This window comes from Jaculus jaculus, chromosome 8, assembly GCF_020740685.1.
Source record: "Jaculus jaculus isolate mJacJac1 chromosome 8, mJacJac1.mat.Y.cur, whole genome shotgun sequence".
Lineage (NCBI taxonomy): Eukaryota > Metazoa > Chordata > Mammalia > Rodentia > Dipodidae > Jaculus > Jaculus jaculus.
Window position 1 is genome coordinate 65,207,485 of NC_059109.1, and position 14,657 is coordinate 65,222,141.

A 14,657-nucleotide genomic window follows, 5' to 3' on the forward strand; every position below is an offset into this window, starting at 1 on the left:
ATTCATCTGAGCATATCTCATCCTTGCAAAAGACTGCAGTAACTTCACACTGCACATGAAATAAAATGTAAACCTTTGTTTAATTTTTAGAAAAAGTTATTCAAAAGAAGTTATATTTTATATATTATATATGTTATATTGTAACAAAACGGTCACACTGAAATTTCTACATCAGTTTATCTGTGTCATTATACTTTCCTCTAATTAGAACCTAAAATATTTTGATGTGCACTTTAGAGCCCCGTGAAATGCACTGGTAGGACTTTATATTTTCTCTGAGGTGAATTTCAATTTAGACAAAGATGTACTAGGTTTTAGGAAGATTATGTGGTATATATTTTGGAGAGTTTTGATTTTGCATTATTGCCCCAATTTGTTTATTGCTGTAAGCACTGAAAATGTGAATGGAGTCAATTAGGGTTCTACCCCACCTTTATGCCATTTGATCAATATACTTTGAAGACATGTTATTCAAAGATTTCTTAAAGAGAATGTTTTTGCTAGGCCTATAGTATCAACTGTCTATAGTTCATTCAGCTTGTGTTTTGTTATGTTGTATTTTTCCAGAGGATTTCAACAAGCTGTGTTCTGTCCCTATGGTAATACCTGGGAGACCAGAATATCCTCCCCCACCGCTGGGTCCCATTCCTCCAATTCAACCCATTGCTCCTGGTTTTCCTCCTGGACCTGCAATTCCTGTTCCTCGGCCACCACCAGATTACCCATTTCCACCTCCGTCTCGGGAACCAGCAAGTAAGAATTCAAATTGACCAGTTATTTTTCTTGTATTAGTCAGGTTATAGTTGTTGTTTATTCAGGCTCATATAGTCATTGAATGTGTTTACCAGTTTTCCTTCTTAACTTTTCTGTTTTATAGATAAAAATGGAAGTCTTGTACATTCCAAAAATTAATGTCCTTTGGTTATTGATATTTTCAATGAAATGGGAAATACTGAAATCTCATTCACGAAAAGGATTAATAGCAGAGGATGTATAAAGTTATAGTTTGGATATTTACTGTGCAGTTTTGCAAGTGGTTAAGTGCCAACAACTCACTGCCTTAGTCAATGCCTCGAATGAGAGGACGCAGTGAGGGGTAAGGCAGGCAGGGAGCAATGCTGAACTGCATCACTCCTCCTTCTGGCTCAAGTAATATGACCTCTGAAGGCAGGAGTGGAGTTGCACTCCATTGACTCTTTAGAATGATCTTTGCCCGGAGTGTCTCACTTCCTTAATGACTCACCGTCTTGTCCATGATTGCCAGATTCAGTACTAATGAAAGGCTGTTGTACCTATAAAGAATCCTAATGGAATTTAATGTCATTCCAGGAGTGGTACCTTTCAATGTCACTGACTATTGTCAGCTGGTCCGCTATCTCTGTCAAAATGGGCGCTGCATTCCAACTCCTGGGAGCTACCGGTGTGAGTGCAACAAAGGCTTCCAGCTGGATCTCCGCGGGGAGTGTATTGGTATGTGATTAATCATTTGCTTGGCGACAAGAGGCTAGGGCAGTTTTGGTCCATGATGCAGTGGTTTTCTGTTGCTGCTGTAACAAATTACAATAAAATTTATTCTTTGAGGTTCACAAGTTAAATTTCCAGTATGGGTGTTAGTGGACTTTTATAGAGTGTACTGTCTTCAGGTCTCTTATAGCCTGATTTCTCTCTCCTCTGATTAACTCTTCCATATTTGGGACCTTGTGATCACATTGGTTCAATTGTATAATCCAAAGGTTTCTCCCTGTTTTGAAAGTTAGTGGATTAGTAATTTTAATCCCATCGAAACTAATTCCCCTTTACCATGTAAGCATACTTGTATGTTTTGATAATTAAGATATAAGCATATTTAGGGAGACATAATTATGTTTACTGCAGTGACTTTAAGCTCAATGTTAAGTATATTCAAGGAATTGCTGTTAACCTCAAACTATAGAAAACCTGACTAGTTAATCATGAAAGCCTATCCAAAATTATAGTATTTTGTACATCCTTTTAATTCAAATAAATACCTTACCTTCTCTACGTACACATTCTAAACTTAAAGTTCACGTTATTAACATGGTATATAAGCTAGTGCAGGGAGGAAATACAACACAAGGATATGGTACTTGTTAGTTAGATAAAAGTACCCAGTAGCCATTTACCTTTTTGGATTTTAAAAATAAATTCATCTCTTAGTTCTGTGATAAATTTCAATTCTGTAATTGTGAATCAGTCAGAAATGAGTAGTTCTGTTTTCTCTAGCTGTTTCATTTCCTGTTTATATGAATACTGGTAGAAGTCATTCAGAATGGTAGAGTAGAGGGAGCATGTGGCTCAGGATTTGGGCATGTGGATCTGACCTACATCTGCACCAGGAACTTGGTAGACCCAAGATCTTCACTAAGCCTTACTTTACAATGTAAGCCAGCTCACTTCTACTCATTCTGACTATTCAAAGCTGTTGTACCACTTGTGAGACTAAAACTGGTGAAGATATCTGGGGTCAGGATTACCTCCATAGAGGATGAGAAATGCCCTTTAAACAACCATTACTTCATGTTTTGTTCCCACATTCTTAATATAACTTAGCAGGGGATGCTTAGACTAAAGTGAAATATCTATGTATTAAAAAATGTAAAAACAACTGAAATAAATGAATTTTAGTCCCATATTTTGCTGGTACATGACTGAACTCTGAGAAATTACATATATTATACAAGTGCTCTACCACTGAATAATATCCCCAAATTCTCTTTTTACTTTTCATTTTTGAGACAGGGTTTCACTAAGTTGGCCAGGCAGGCCTTGAACTGACTCGGTAGTCCAGAAAGTCTTTGATATCTGATCCTCTTGCCTTAGCATCCCAAATAACACTGATAGCAGGCCTGTGCTGGAAGGCCTGGCTGTCTCTTCGATTTTCTTAGGCCAAACTCGTGGAAGAAAATAATGTTTATTAGTTCTAAGCATTGAGCTGCTATGTGCTTAGGACCTTTCTCTGAAAAAATGACACATGAAAACAACATATTACATGTGATCTGGAAAGAAGAAATGATCCTGTTTCTAAAAAGGAAAATGTTTTTTGAAGGTATAGGAAATCTATGAAGTCTCAGAATAGTGACTTATTTTTATCTAACCTCTCACTCAAGTATGTTCTGCTTTACAGATGTTGATGAATGTGAGAAAAACCCCTGCACTGGTGGAGAGTGTATTAACACCCAGGGCTCATACACCTGTCACTGCCGAGCTGGCTACCAGAGCACACTCACCAGGACCGAGTGCCGAGGTAGGGGTCTCATGGGGAAGCTGGGACCTCAGTGCCAAATGAAGTCTTTGCTTTGAAGGTGCCCAATGAAACTTAAGTGGAAGAGGCTAATCCAGTCCCATTTATTTTTCACTTTATTGCAAATATAATCTGGCAAACATTCCAGTTAGTTTAAAAGATACTTCTGTGCTTAGAGAATAGCTTCTTTTCACTTATTTTTGACTTATTACTGATTATTGTTAATATTTCATCTAAGAGTTAGAAAATGGGGTTATTCATCATGCCATAGAAACAGAGGAAGGTTTCTAGTGAAATTGTATGTAGTTAGTTTCCTCATAGCCAGATCAAAGAACAGGAAGTTGTTCTAACACCCTACCACTCAGTCGTGTGAACAGCAGCAACATCTCCTGAAAATTGGTTGGCACTCCAAATCTCTAGTCCTCCCTTACACCCACTATAGCATTTTGACAAGCTCTGCCAGCAGTATTTGTGCACTTTGAAGCTGAGAATTACTGCCGTAGATATTCTTTCATAAGAAATCCCATTCACGGGCTGGAGAGATGGCTTAGCGGTTAAGCGCTTGCCTGTGAAGCCTAAGGACCCCGGTTCGAGGCTCGGTTCCCCAGGTCCCACGTTAGCCAGATGCACAAGGGGGCGCACGCGTCTGGAGTTCATTTGCAGAGGCTGGAAGCCCTGGCGCGCCCATTCTCTCTCTCTCCCTCTATCTGTCTTTCTCTCTGTGTCTGTCACTCTCAAAATAAATAAATTTAAAAAAAAAAAAAAGAAATCCCATTCAGGATTGTTTCTAATGAATTATTAAGCTGTCCTATGTGGCTTTTATTAAATAACATTTGTCCTCTATGTTTCTGGTATAGAAATAAATAAGGTATGCTACCTACCCTTAAAGAACTTAAATCTCTATAAATTTAACATAGAATGAACTGTTATTAATCCAATAAGACCAGATAGAAATAAGAAAACACTTAAACACAAGAAAAGAAGGGAGGTTTATAGCACTTAAAAATCTTAAAATCATTACTAAGAAATGGTTTTCTTTGCTTCTTTTAGCAAAAACTTTTCATGTGACTTGAAGACATATAGAAGAGTGAATGTTTATCAGTGAATTGGTTTCAAAATCTTTGAGCTTAGTTCTGTTGGAAATATATCACCACCAGTATATTTAGGTATACTACATAAAAATAGCAATTTTGAGCAGGAAAATCATGTAACACATCATTTCTACATGTATAATTTTATTAAACACCCATTAACTGAATTATAAATCTGGATAGGTTGAACATTTACTTGAATTGAGAACCTTCTTAATATTTTAACTGTTAGTTAAAATACTTATACTGCTAGTTGTTCACTGAGCATTTTGCAATCATAGAAAATAATATAACATCATTATCAAGGGTCCCTACTGTTAAATAGTCAATGAGAAGTGACTTCTGAGCAGGTCCAGCTAGGACAAGGACCAACAAATGTAGAGGCAAGTGGTGGTTGTCAATATGAAGCCTAGTTATTGGTGAATGAGGAAGATCTACAGCTTGAGGTCTGTGTTCTTTAAAAGTTAGAGCTAAATTTGTATGGAATGTAGGATCATGGCAGGTGAAAGTCTCTGGAGAGAGATCCAGAAGGCCATGTCCTTAGATGAAAAGATGTTCATGAGGGGCTGGATAAAAGGAGACAGAAAAGATAGACAGAAACAGTGGAGGGGAACTTTGAATGGCAAGCTTTCACTTTGTCTGATAGGCTGTGAGACTCTCATGGCACTCTGAAATTAGTAAGGAGAGAAAAAAGATGAACTCTTTTTATGTTTACTTTAATTTAAGTCTCAAAAATTATAGAATGGTAACAAAATAGTCTGTTTAAGAATATGTAAATTTTATTATTGTTTTGAGTATGGAGCAAGACAGATTTTAGCAACAACTAAGAAATAAAATAGAAAGACTGGAGCTTTTTGCCACACAGGTCACTGAAGATAAGCCCATACTATTTCAGCAAGTCCAGTGGCTTGTGCTAAAACCACTATGGGATCTTCTCAGAAAGAAATTCAGGGAATCAACCACAGACACTATGCAGATACAGGGCACACAGAATAACCAGATAGGATAAAAGTCCACATTCTTGTCTTGGGGTATACAAGGCACTACACTCAGGCACCTGTGGCCTCCACTCTGTGTGGCTAAGTCTGCTTCCATCCAACTCTGGCCAGTTTCCTATCTTCTGGGAATGAGCCACAGAAATGATTGCATGCTATTCCCCATGATAATCTGTGTACATGCTCTCTAATGCTCACCCGGTCTGTAGTCCCTAGGAAAGGAGGGAAACAGATAACCTAGGTTACCATGATTCTACTACGGGTAGATGTTGCACTCAAGATTGCATTGCTGACAGAAATCACCTGACCAAGAGCAGCTTGTGAGAAAAAAAAAAAAAAAAAGGTTTATTTTGGCTTATAGGCTCCAGGGGAAGCTCCATGATGGCAGGGAAAACAATGGCATGAGCAGAGGGTGGACATCACCTTCTTACCAACATCAGATGGACAACAGCAACAGGAGAGTATGCCAAACACTGGCAAGGGAAAAATGGCTATAACACCCATAACCCCACCCCCAACATTGCACAGCCTCCAGGTTAATTCCCAAATCTCATCTGGGAACCTAGCGTTCAGAACACCTAAGTTTATGGGGGAAACCTGAATCAAACCATCACATTCAGCCCCTGGCCACAATAAAGTGATTTACATCCATGAGGTAAAATGCAATTCATTCAGTCCACCTTTAAAAGTCCCCACAGTTTTTATCAATCCTAATGATGTTCAAACATTCCCATAGTCTGAGATCTTTTAACTGAGCCATAATACTAAATTAAAAAAAAAAAACCATAATGGCACAGAATAAACACAAACTGAAAAAGATGACATTGGGCATAGCAAAGAAATATTCAACCAATACAAGATTTAAAACAACCAGGGCAAACATCAAACTTTGTAGCTCCAAGTCCAACAACTCCAGTCAGTGAAAAATCTCCAAGTCCGATAATTCTAACCAGCAACATGTCTCTGGAGTTCCAATTCTGTCCCTCCAGCTAGGCTACTTATAGTCCAGGGAAACTTCATCCAGGGCCTGCAGCCCTCCTTAGCAGCCATCTCATGGTCCTGGCGTCTCTACTGGGTTTTTACCACTACAACCCACAGTCCATCCTCATGACTCCATCAGATCCCCATGCAGGCATCCAGCAAACCTGTTTCACATTATCCGTGGCCATTTCCAAAACACAAGACCATGTTTCAAATTCATTGACTCCCTCTTTCCTGCATGTCTTAAACTCCATGGTACCAGGTATGGTGCCAATTTGATAATCCAGGAGGGAACACAGCAGACTTTGAGGAATAGGACTCTCCTTCAGCATTCAGACCCCTTCAAAAGATTTCATTCTTTTTGTGGTCCCAATGAAAGTCAGCTAGCCCCATATCAAAGGTTGTAATCTCTTAATCTCAGCTGAACAGGCAGCAGTTTTGACCCAAAGATTTCACTTTTTCTATACTATATCCCTCTGCTCACACCAGTCCATTTCTACACAATGCAATACTGTACAAGGTCTCAGGACATGGGCATAACAGCAAGCCTCTCACACAAACTGCTTCTAGCCCAGTCCAAGCAAAGATCTTTTTCATTCTTACAAGCCATACCTCATAGTCCGTAGTTCTTATTGCATTCAGGTCTTTCAACTGTGACCAGAATAGTCCATCAACCTGTACTTACAGCACTGCAAGGCATCTCTTAGGTCAAGGTGTCAAATCCTTCCACATTCCTCTTGAAAATTAGCTCCAAAAGGCCAAAGCCACACAGTTAGATATCTGGCAGCAATCCTACTCCTCTGGTACCAACTAGTGAAGTCAGGTTTGCATTGCTGGAAGAAATCACCTGACCAAGAGCAGATTGGAGGAAAAAAAGCAGATTTATTTTGGCTTACACACTCGAGGGGAAACTCCATGATGGCAAGGGAAAGTGAAGGCATGGGCAGAGGTTAGAAATCACCTCCTCACCAACAGCAGGTAGATAACAGCAACAGGAGAGTGTGCCACACACTGGCAAGGAGAAAATGGCTATAACACCCATAAGCCCACACCCAATAATACACTGCCTCCAGGAGGGGTTATTCCCAAATCTCCATCACCTGGGAACCTAGCATTCAGAACACCCAAGTTTATGGGGGACCAGTGAATAAAACACCACAGTATATTATGAACTATTAGATGAGAGAGCAAAGACAGGGTATGTAAGTTATTATCATTTTTAATACTTCTATATCAAGTTCTATTTTAGTATAATATCAAATACAGTAGAAAATGGGGGAGGGGAATAATCTCATGATACCAATATTTTATTTGGTTGGTAGAATACTCATGAAATTACTTTTTTTTTAAAGAATAAATATATGAACAACAAAACTGTACTTGGACCAGAACTATTATAAGAAAGGTGACTATCTCAGTCATATTGTAGATGGTTTTCAGGGAGAACTGTGATTACTAAAGGAGCAGTATTTCTGATCTGGTAAGATCTCCCTTTTAATCATATGTTGATACCAGACAAAGGTCAGTATAAATAATTGTACATACTGCTGAATAAATTAGCTAGAGAAATGCTATATTTTCTTAATAGAATTTAGGTATAAGTGGTCTTCATATAAATTAGGTTAGAGTGAATATGATTATGCAGGGCTGTTTTTCTGTCTATTGAACACTGATAATCCCACATACCATGTTCTTTGGTATTCTATTTATGTTAAAGAATATTATTAACTAATTGAAATCCAATATCTTCATTAGAGAGAGAAATAAAATGATTGTAAAACCTCCAAAGCAAAGCCATTTCTTCTTTTCAACTTTGACTGCAGACGTCGACGAGTGTTTACAGAATGGCCGGATCTGTAACAATGGGCGTTGCATCAACACAGATGGCAGCTTCCACTGCGTGTGCAACGCAGGATTCCATGTCACTCGGGATGGAAAGAACTGTGAAGGTAATAATGGTGCAATAAAGCTATTCCTCTCCCTGTCTTGAAGCTTCATTATCAGGAGTCTTGAACAAGAACAAGCCAAGTGTATTTCACATATTGCTATCTGGGAGGCAAGCCTAAATTTCCACAGTAGCTTTGTCCTAAGCTCACATTTATATGGATGAAATAACATTGAAATATGCTTAAAGAGATGGCATTTAAAGATTCCTGTGATGTTGAAATTTTTGTAGCATCTCACTACTTTCTGTTTTTACATGACCAGAATTTGTTCATGGTGAAGGTTTTTATAACCTCCTAAAAGAAGACATATATAAACCCATAATTTTATAGTCACTGATGATTCTTTAAAGTACCTGCCTGGTAATAAAATTCACCAATCAGTGCCTGGGCATGTACAATTGGTTGAGAGAAATGTGAGGTGTTGAGAGCTAGTCTATTATATTGCCTCCTGGACTCATCGCCCCATTTTGAATTGAAATGCTTCAAACCTTGTATTTTACCACCATCATCTTTTCCTCAAAAAGGAAATATAACTATGATGGGAACTTTCCAACTTGCAGGCTGTTAGCAAAAAGTGAAGAATACTCTGGATCATGTTTCCCAGCAGCCTTAGGGAAAAACATCCCCAGAGTATATTCATACATTGAAAGAATTTCAAAATGGTTGTTAGGAACATTTGGGGGACAGTACTATCTCAGTGATTCAATTCAAAGACTTAATGCTAAAATTCGCCATTGGGATATAATCTATTTTGAAAAGATAAGTATGAAAAAAAATTACTTTGGTCTGACTAAAGCTTGTAAATGAAAACAGATCATGCCAAGAGGGGCAGCGCCTCCCATCAGCTGTGGTCTTCCACAGAGCAACATGCTCATGAATATCATCCCTATGATCAAAGGCTCAGCTGTATTTTTCATTTGAGTCTCTCATTTAAAAAATTCATTTTTCTCTACTGCTATTTAAAATTGCTTCAACCAACAAGCTTTCTTCTGGTTTCCACTTTTTAAACAAGTAGGATATAGCATAAACACATTTTAAATTTCACTAGTCTTAATTTTTGTTTTACATTCTGTTTGTATGAGTTGTAGACTAGATATACTCCCTGTTCTATTAGCATACTTTTAAGTTGAAAACAGCTGCTATTTCTTTCTATTAAGACAAATCAAACTTGAGATACCTACTTTATATGACTTCTCTTCTGTTTTATGATATAATTTGGATGAAAATTAGCCTTAGGGAATACTATACTAAGAAAAAAGAAAGAAAGGCGAAGAATGAATATCCATTTTTTCAAAAATTTTTTGGTTTTATTTTTATTTATTTATTTGAAAGTGACAGAGAGAAAGAGAGAGACAAAGAGAGAGAATGGGCACGCCAGGGCCTCCAGCCACTGCAAACGAACTCTAGATGCATGCACCCCCTTGTGCATCTGGCTTATGTGGGTCCTGGGGAATCGAGCCTCAAATTGGGGTCCTTAGGCTTCACAGGCAAGGGCTTAACCACTAGGCCATCTCTCCAGCCCCTGAAAATCCATTTTGATCCAGGTTGGCTTCCTCTGTAAACTTCCCCTTCAGACCATTAGAAATCATGTATTGGTTTTTCAGACCTGGATGAATGCAGCATAAGGAACATGTGCCTTAATGGAATGTGCATTAATGAGGACGGCAGTTTCAAGTGTATCTGCAAACCTGGATTCCAGCTGGCATCAGATGGGCGCTACTGCAAAGGTGTGTGCTAGAAAACGGAACTCAGCCTTTGCTGTTTGCTTGCCCTTCTCTGTAAGCTCTTTATAGTTACCCCCTTCCTGTGGATTCTCCCTGTGGATAAGACCCAAGTTGTGATTTAGGAAGCCTGGATGGTACTCTTCCTTATATCCAGACACTCAAAAAGCCACGGTTTGTGACCAGAACGTTATTCTTACTTCAAGACAAAGTGTTTAGGGTCTCTCAAAGGAACCCAGTAAGTGAGGTAGAGCATATCAAGCTGAACTGCCAAATGGTGTTCTAACAGATGTGGGCGTCTTTCTGATTAGCTGAGTTCTGCTTTGTCTTTCCAACTGGGAAATAAGGACAACTGGATTTCTTGATTTCATTGCTTCAGGTATCGAAGTAAAAATGGGATGTTTTACTTGTGCTGTTAACATCCTGGGACAAGTCACTGAAGGTAGACTTGTGCTTATCTTCTTCTTTGGTAGCCAGAGATGAGTGACTGTTACATGTGGATCCTAGATAGGAGTTAGAATCAGATTTAAAGAACAGGTCAAAGAAATTTGCTAAAATGGTGTGACCAGAGCCTCTTGCCATAACTCTATTGCCGAAGTGTAGCACGTGAAGCTATTTAAGGTTGAGAGAGCAGAGTAAGGTTGCAGTGAGCCGGCCATGGTGGCGCATGCCTTTAATCCCAGCACTAGGGAGGCAGAGGTAGGAGGATCACTGTGAGTTTGAGGCCACGCTGAGGCTACATAGTGAATTTTAGGTCAGCCTGGGCTAGGAGTGAGACCCTACTTTGAAACTGCACCCCCACCCCAGAAATAGTCACAGGATTCCTCTTCTCTGAGTATCCCTAGTAGTGGCTTTGGTAAAGGTATAACAGAAGAAAGCCTTGTGTGTATTAAGTCCTTGGCAAACTGTACATTTTCTCTAGGCTTGAAAGAACTACTGGCTCTTGGTTATTTACCTACATTCTCTATGACCTTCAGATCAGTGGCTGTTAATATTGTGAAAATCTGTCTTCACTAAAGAAAGAACAGTTGAGTTTTTCAAATATATGACTACTGGAGTAGGGAAATGGTTTATGTACCTTTGAGCTGTGCTGAGAGGAATGGATAGGAGAAGAGAAGTTTACCTCCAGGGAATTGCTCTACAATGAAAGACAGCATAAAAAGTGTCACATTCAGAGTCACATGTTGGGTCATGATTTGCAGAGACATTTATCATACCAATAACTGGGGGCTAACTCCACAATGCACGACCCATTTTCATTAACAAGGAGGGTCTAATGGGAGGGGGTAGATCACAGATGAGCCTAAATAATGGTACCAAACTGCCTGTATTTACTGAAAAGAAAACTAATAAATTAAATTTAAAAAATAAAAATAAAAATAAATAAATAAATGTATGAAGCAAAAAAAAAAAGTGTTACATTGTGCAGATACGTTCATAAAAGTGAAAAGAAAGAAGGAATAACTGCTGGAGTATTTGGAACCAGGCTTCCAAACAAAGCAAGGGAAGGAGTTGTGAAAGCCTCTTCACGAACAGCACTTCTGACAGAGATCTCCGATTCTCCGCACCAGTGTCACAGAGCAGAGATTTGCTTCCAGTCTTATTCCTAGGGACCCTGGTGGCAGCCTCTTGGCCTTAAGTGTGGCCAACACATCATGCTATTTCAGAGGACATTCTGACCTCAAAGGTGAACATAGGCTCGGTACCCATGGTGGACAGGCAAAAAAAGAGAAGGAACACAGGGAGGGAGGGAGGAAGAAGGGTGTGGTAAAAAGGAAGTTCCATTGCTCCAAACTGTTAATCTTCTCTCTCTCTCTCTCTTTTTTTTTCTAGTGTTTAGAGCACAAACAAACACACCATAGTAAGATTAGTGGGAGGGAGGAAAGAAGTGATCCCTCATATGCTGATTTTCTTTCTTTCCTTAGTTACTCTTTGTACTGTGGGATAAGATCTTCTCTTGGTGCGTAGTTTTAACCCCACACGTTTGTGACTGCAAGCCTAACTCGCAGTGCCACTCTTATCTCTACAGTCACCCGGTGTGTTGAGCAGCATGGCCTCTGTGGTCCCTTCCTGACAGTTGAGGCTGAGTGATCTTATGTCATTCATGTTGCTTTTTAGAATATAGTTCCACTGTTTTACTATAGGTCTCAACTTGAACAAAAAGATGCCTAAAATAACAACCAACTTGAGTTCATGTACTTAAATATAGCTGCTGTTTTAAATACAATCTGAAACACAGAATTTTGGACCATCTGAATATATTTTGTGCCAAACAACACAAGCTAAGTAAAACATGGAGGTGTTTCACTCTCAATTTGCCTTTATAAGGTCAGAAGAAAGGAAATAGTTGCATACTGTGGTTGTATATTGTAAAAGATCTGTTATAAAGTGATTTCTAAGTGTACTGTGTTTCCCAAAACTCACATTTGGTACCTTTTCATGTTAAAGCCTGTTGGTAGAGGAACCTCTACTTTTATTAGCATAAATTCAGTGGAGTCTTTTATCAGACCTCTTTAAGTATATACCTATAATACCCTAAAATAGTTAAAGTGCTTAAGAAAGACTTTTAGAGTCCCAAGTGCTTACAGTATTGTTATTGGCCAAGAGTAGTTATCTAGTTATCATCGTCATTTATATTCATTGTAAGTTCTGTTTCAGCAATGTTCCTAGGTGAATTGTCCTATAGGGCTTGGACAAGAATAATATTAAAAGGGATTCCCACCTGAGTGTTGAGTGCCAAAAGGAAAAGCTTGTAGTCCAGTTTTGAAATGCAGTTCATTATCATATGATAACTGTTTTGGGATATATTGCACAGAATCTGTGACTCTTAGCAAATCGTACCTACTAATTCTAATGTGGCTTTGTATTCTTATTTCAGATTAAAGAAAATATTTTGGGAGAGTAGCTTTTAACTGAAAGTAATACGATCAAACAGTTGATTTCTCCCAGTTATGGCTTTGAAGGAACTGAATGCACCATTGAACTCTATTTAAAAATATTTAATTAATTAATTTATTTGTTTGCAAGGAGAGAGAGAGAAAGAGAGAGGGGGAGAAAGGCAGATATATATAGAGAGAATGGGAATGCCTGAGCCTCCAGCCACTGCAAATGAAATCCAGATGCATGCACCACTTAGTGCATCTGGCTTTATGTGAGTACTTGGGAATTGAATGCTGGTTGATAGGCTTTGCACACAAGCATCTTAATCATTGAGCCATCTCTCCAGCCCCTGACCATTGAACCCTTATTATTGATGTCACATATTGTTTTCCAACTTAACATTTCAAGTAGACATGTTATAATTTTACCTAAAAGTCATGACATTAAAGAAGTACCTGTTCTTGCCACAGACATTAATGAATGTGAAACCCCTGGGATCTGCATGAACGGGCGCTGCGTGAACACTGACGGCTCCTATAGATGTGAATGTTTCCCCGGACTGGCTGTCGGCCTGGATGGACGTGTGTGTGTCGGTAAGAAGAACCTGCAGCTCCATTTATGGTAGACAAGCACCCCCAGTAATCAGTAAAGCCTCATCAGTGCAACTATACTGTTAGCCTAGCAGGTGAAATGCAGTGGGTATTTGCTGAGGGTCAGTTCACTTGTTTTATAAATTGGATACTAATGGTAGGAACAGAAAGACACATTGAAATAGAGGGAAGCCAAGGAATCCCGGTCTCTCCCCATCTTCTTATCCAACTACACAGCTGTGCTCACTTTTGTCCGGTCATCCTTTGTTCATAGTCACGTTTTGTACTGGCTTGTACATGTTCACTGATTCCTGGTAAACATTTTTGTTTATTTTACTTTTGAGAGACAGACAAAAGGAGGGGGGAGAGAATAGGTGCACCAGGGCCTTTCAGCCACTGTGAACGACCTCCAGACATGTGTGCCCCATTGTGCACATGTGCAACATTGCATGCTTGCATCACTGTTGTGTGTGGCTACATGGGACCTGGAGATTCAAACATGTGTCCTTAGGCTTCACAGACAAGCACCTTAACCACTAAGCCATCTCTTCAACCTTCCTGGTGAACATTTTAATGGAGAATTAAATATGCCAGGGAAGACCACAATGAATAAGGAAATGTGTATAATCTAGGAACTTGTGTGATAAAGCTTTTGTGGGGCTTTATAAGGAGCCGGAGTTTCGTGGAGAAATAGTTGGGCATTTTATCCAAGTTATTTTTAAGAAAGGTATTCAGTAAACCCTTTGAACTGGGGAAAGGATTGAGCAAAGCTGGAAATTCCTTCCCTGGTGGTAAAGATAACATAATTTAGTCACACAACATCTACAGACTTATATAATGACTCTTTTTATAGATTAAGCCTTCTCTTTTTGGAAAGCACACCTAATTTAGACATTCACAAATTACATGTTTATTTGGGGGTATGCCACATTTCTAATAAAGATCCTATTTATCACAGTGTGAGACTCAGCCTTCACTCAGCATTTATCCATTGCTTTCTCTGTGTGTACCTGGGAAAAACAAAACCGAATGAGAAATAATCCCAGCGCTTAGGGCACTTGCAATTTGTTAAACCATGATAATCCTGAGAAATCTGAAAGGTTCTGGCCATTGGTTTCCACTGCTTAGAAACTTAATGTGCTTGGTGTTTTGTTTTATTTTTAGTTTTCGTGATAGAGTACCAATAACAGA

The 14,657-nt window shown here is 39.0% G+C and overlaps 1 protein-coding gene across 1 annotated transcript in view; it reads left to right on the forward strand.

The window, feature by feature from the left end:
- The window catches only part of Fbn1 (fibrillin 1), a 254,992-nt gene that overhangs the window by 144,709 nt on the left and 95,626 nt on the right, over nt 1-14,657 (forward strand). The window contains exons 10-15 of the mRNA XM_045156152.1: nt 568-753; nt 1,330-1,470; nt 3,146-3,265; nt 8,153-8,278; nt 9,880-10,002; nt 13,347-13,469. Coding sequence (XP_045012087.1) covers nt 568-753; nt 1,330-1,470; nt 3,146-3,265; nt 8,153-8,278; nt 9,880-10,002; nt 13,347-13,469 — 819 coding nt within the window. The remainder of the gene's footprint in view (nt 1-567; nt 754-1,329; nt 1,471-3,145; nt 3,266-8,152; nt 8,279-9,879; nt 10,003-13,346; nt 13,470-14,657) is intronic.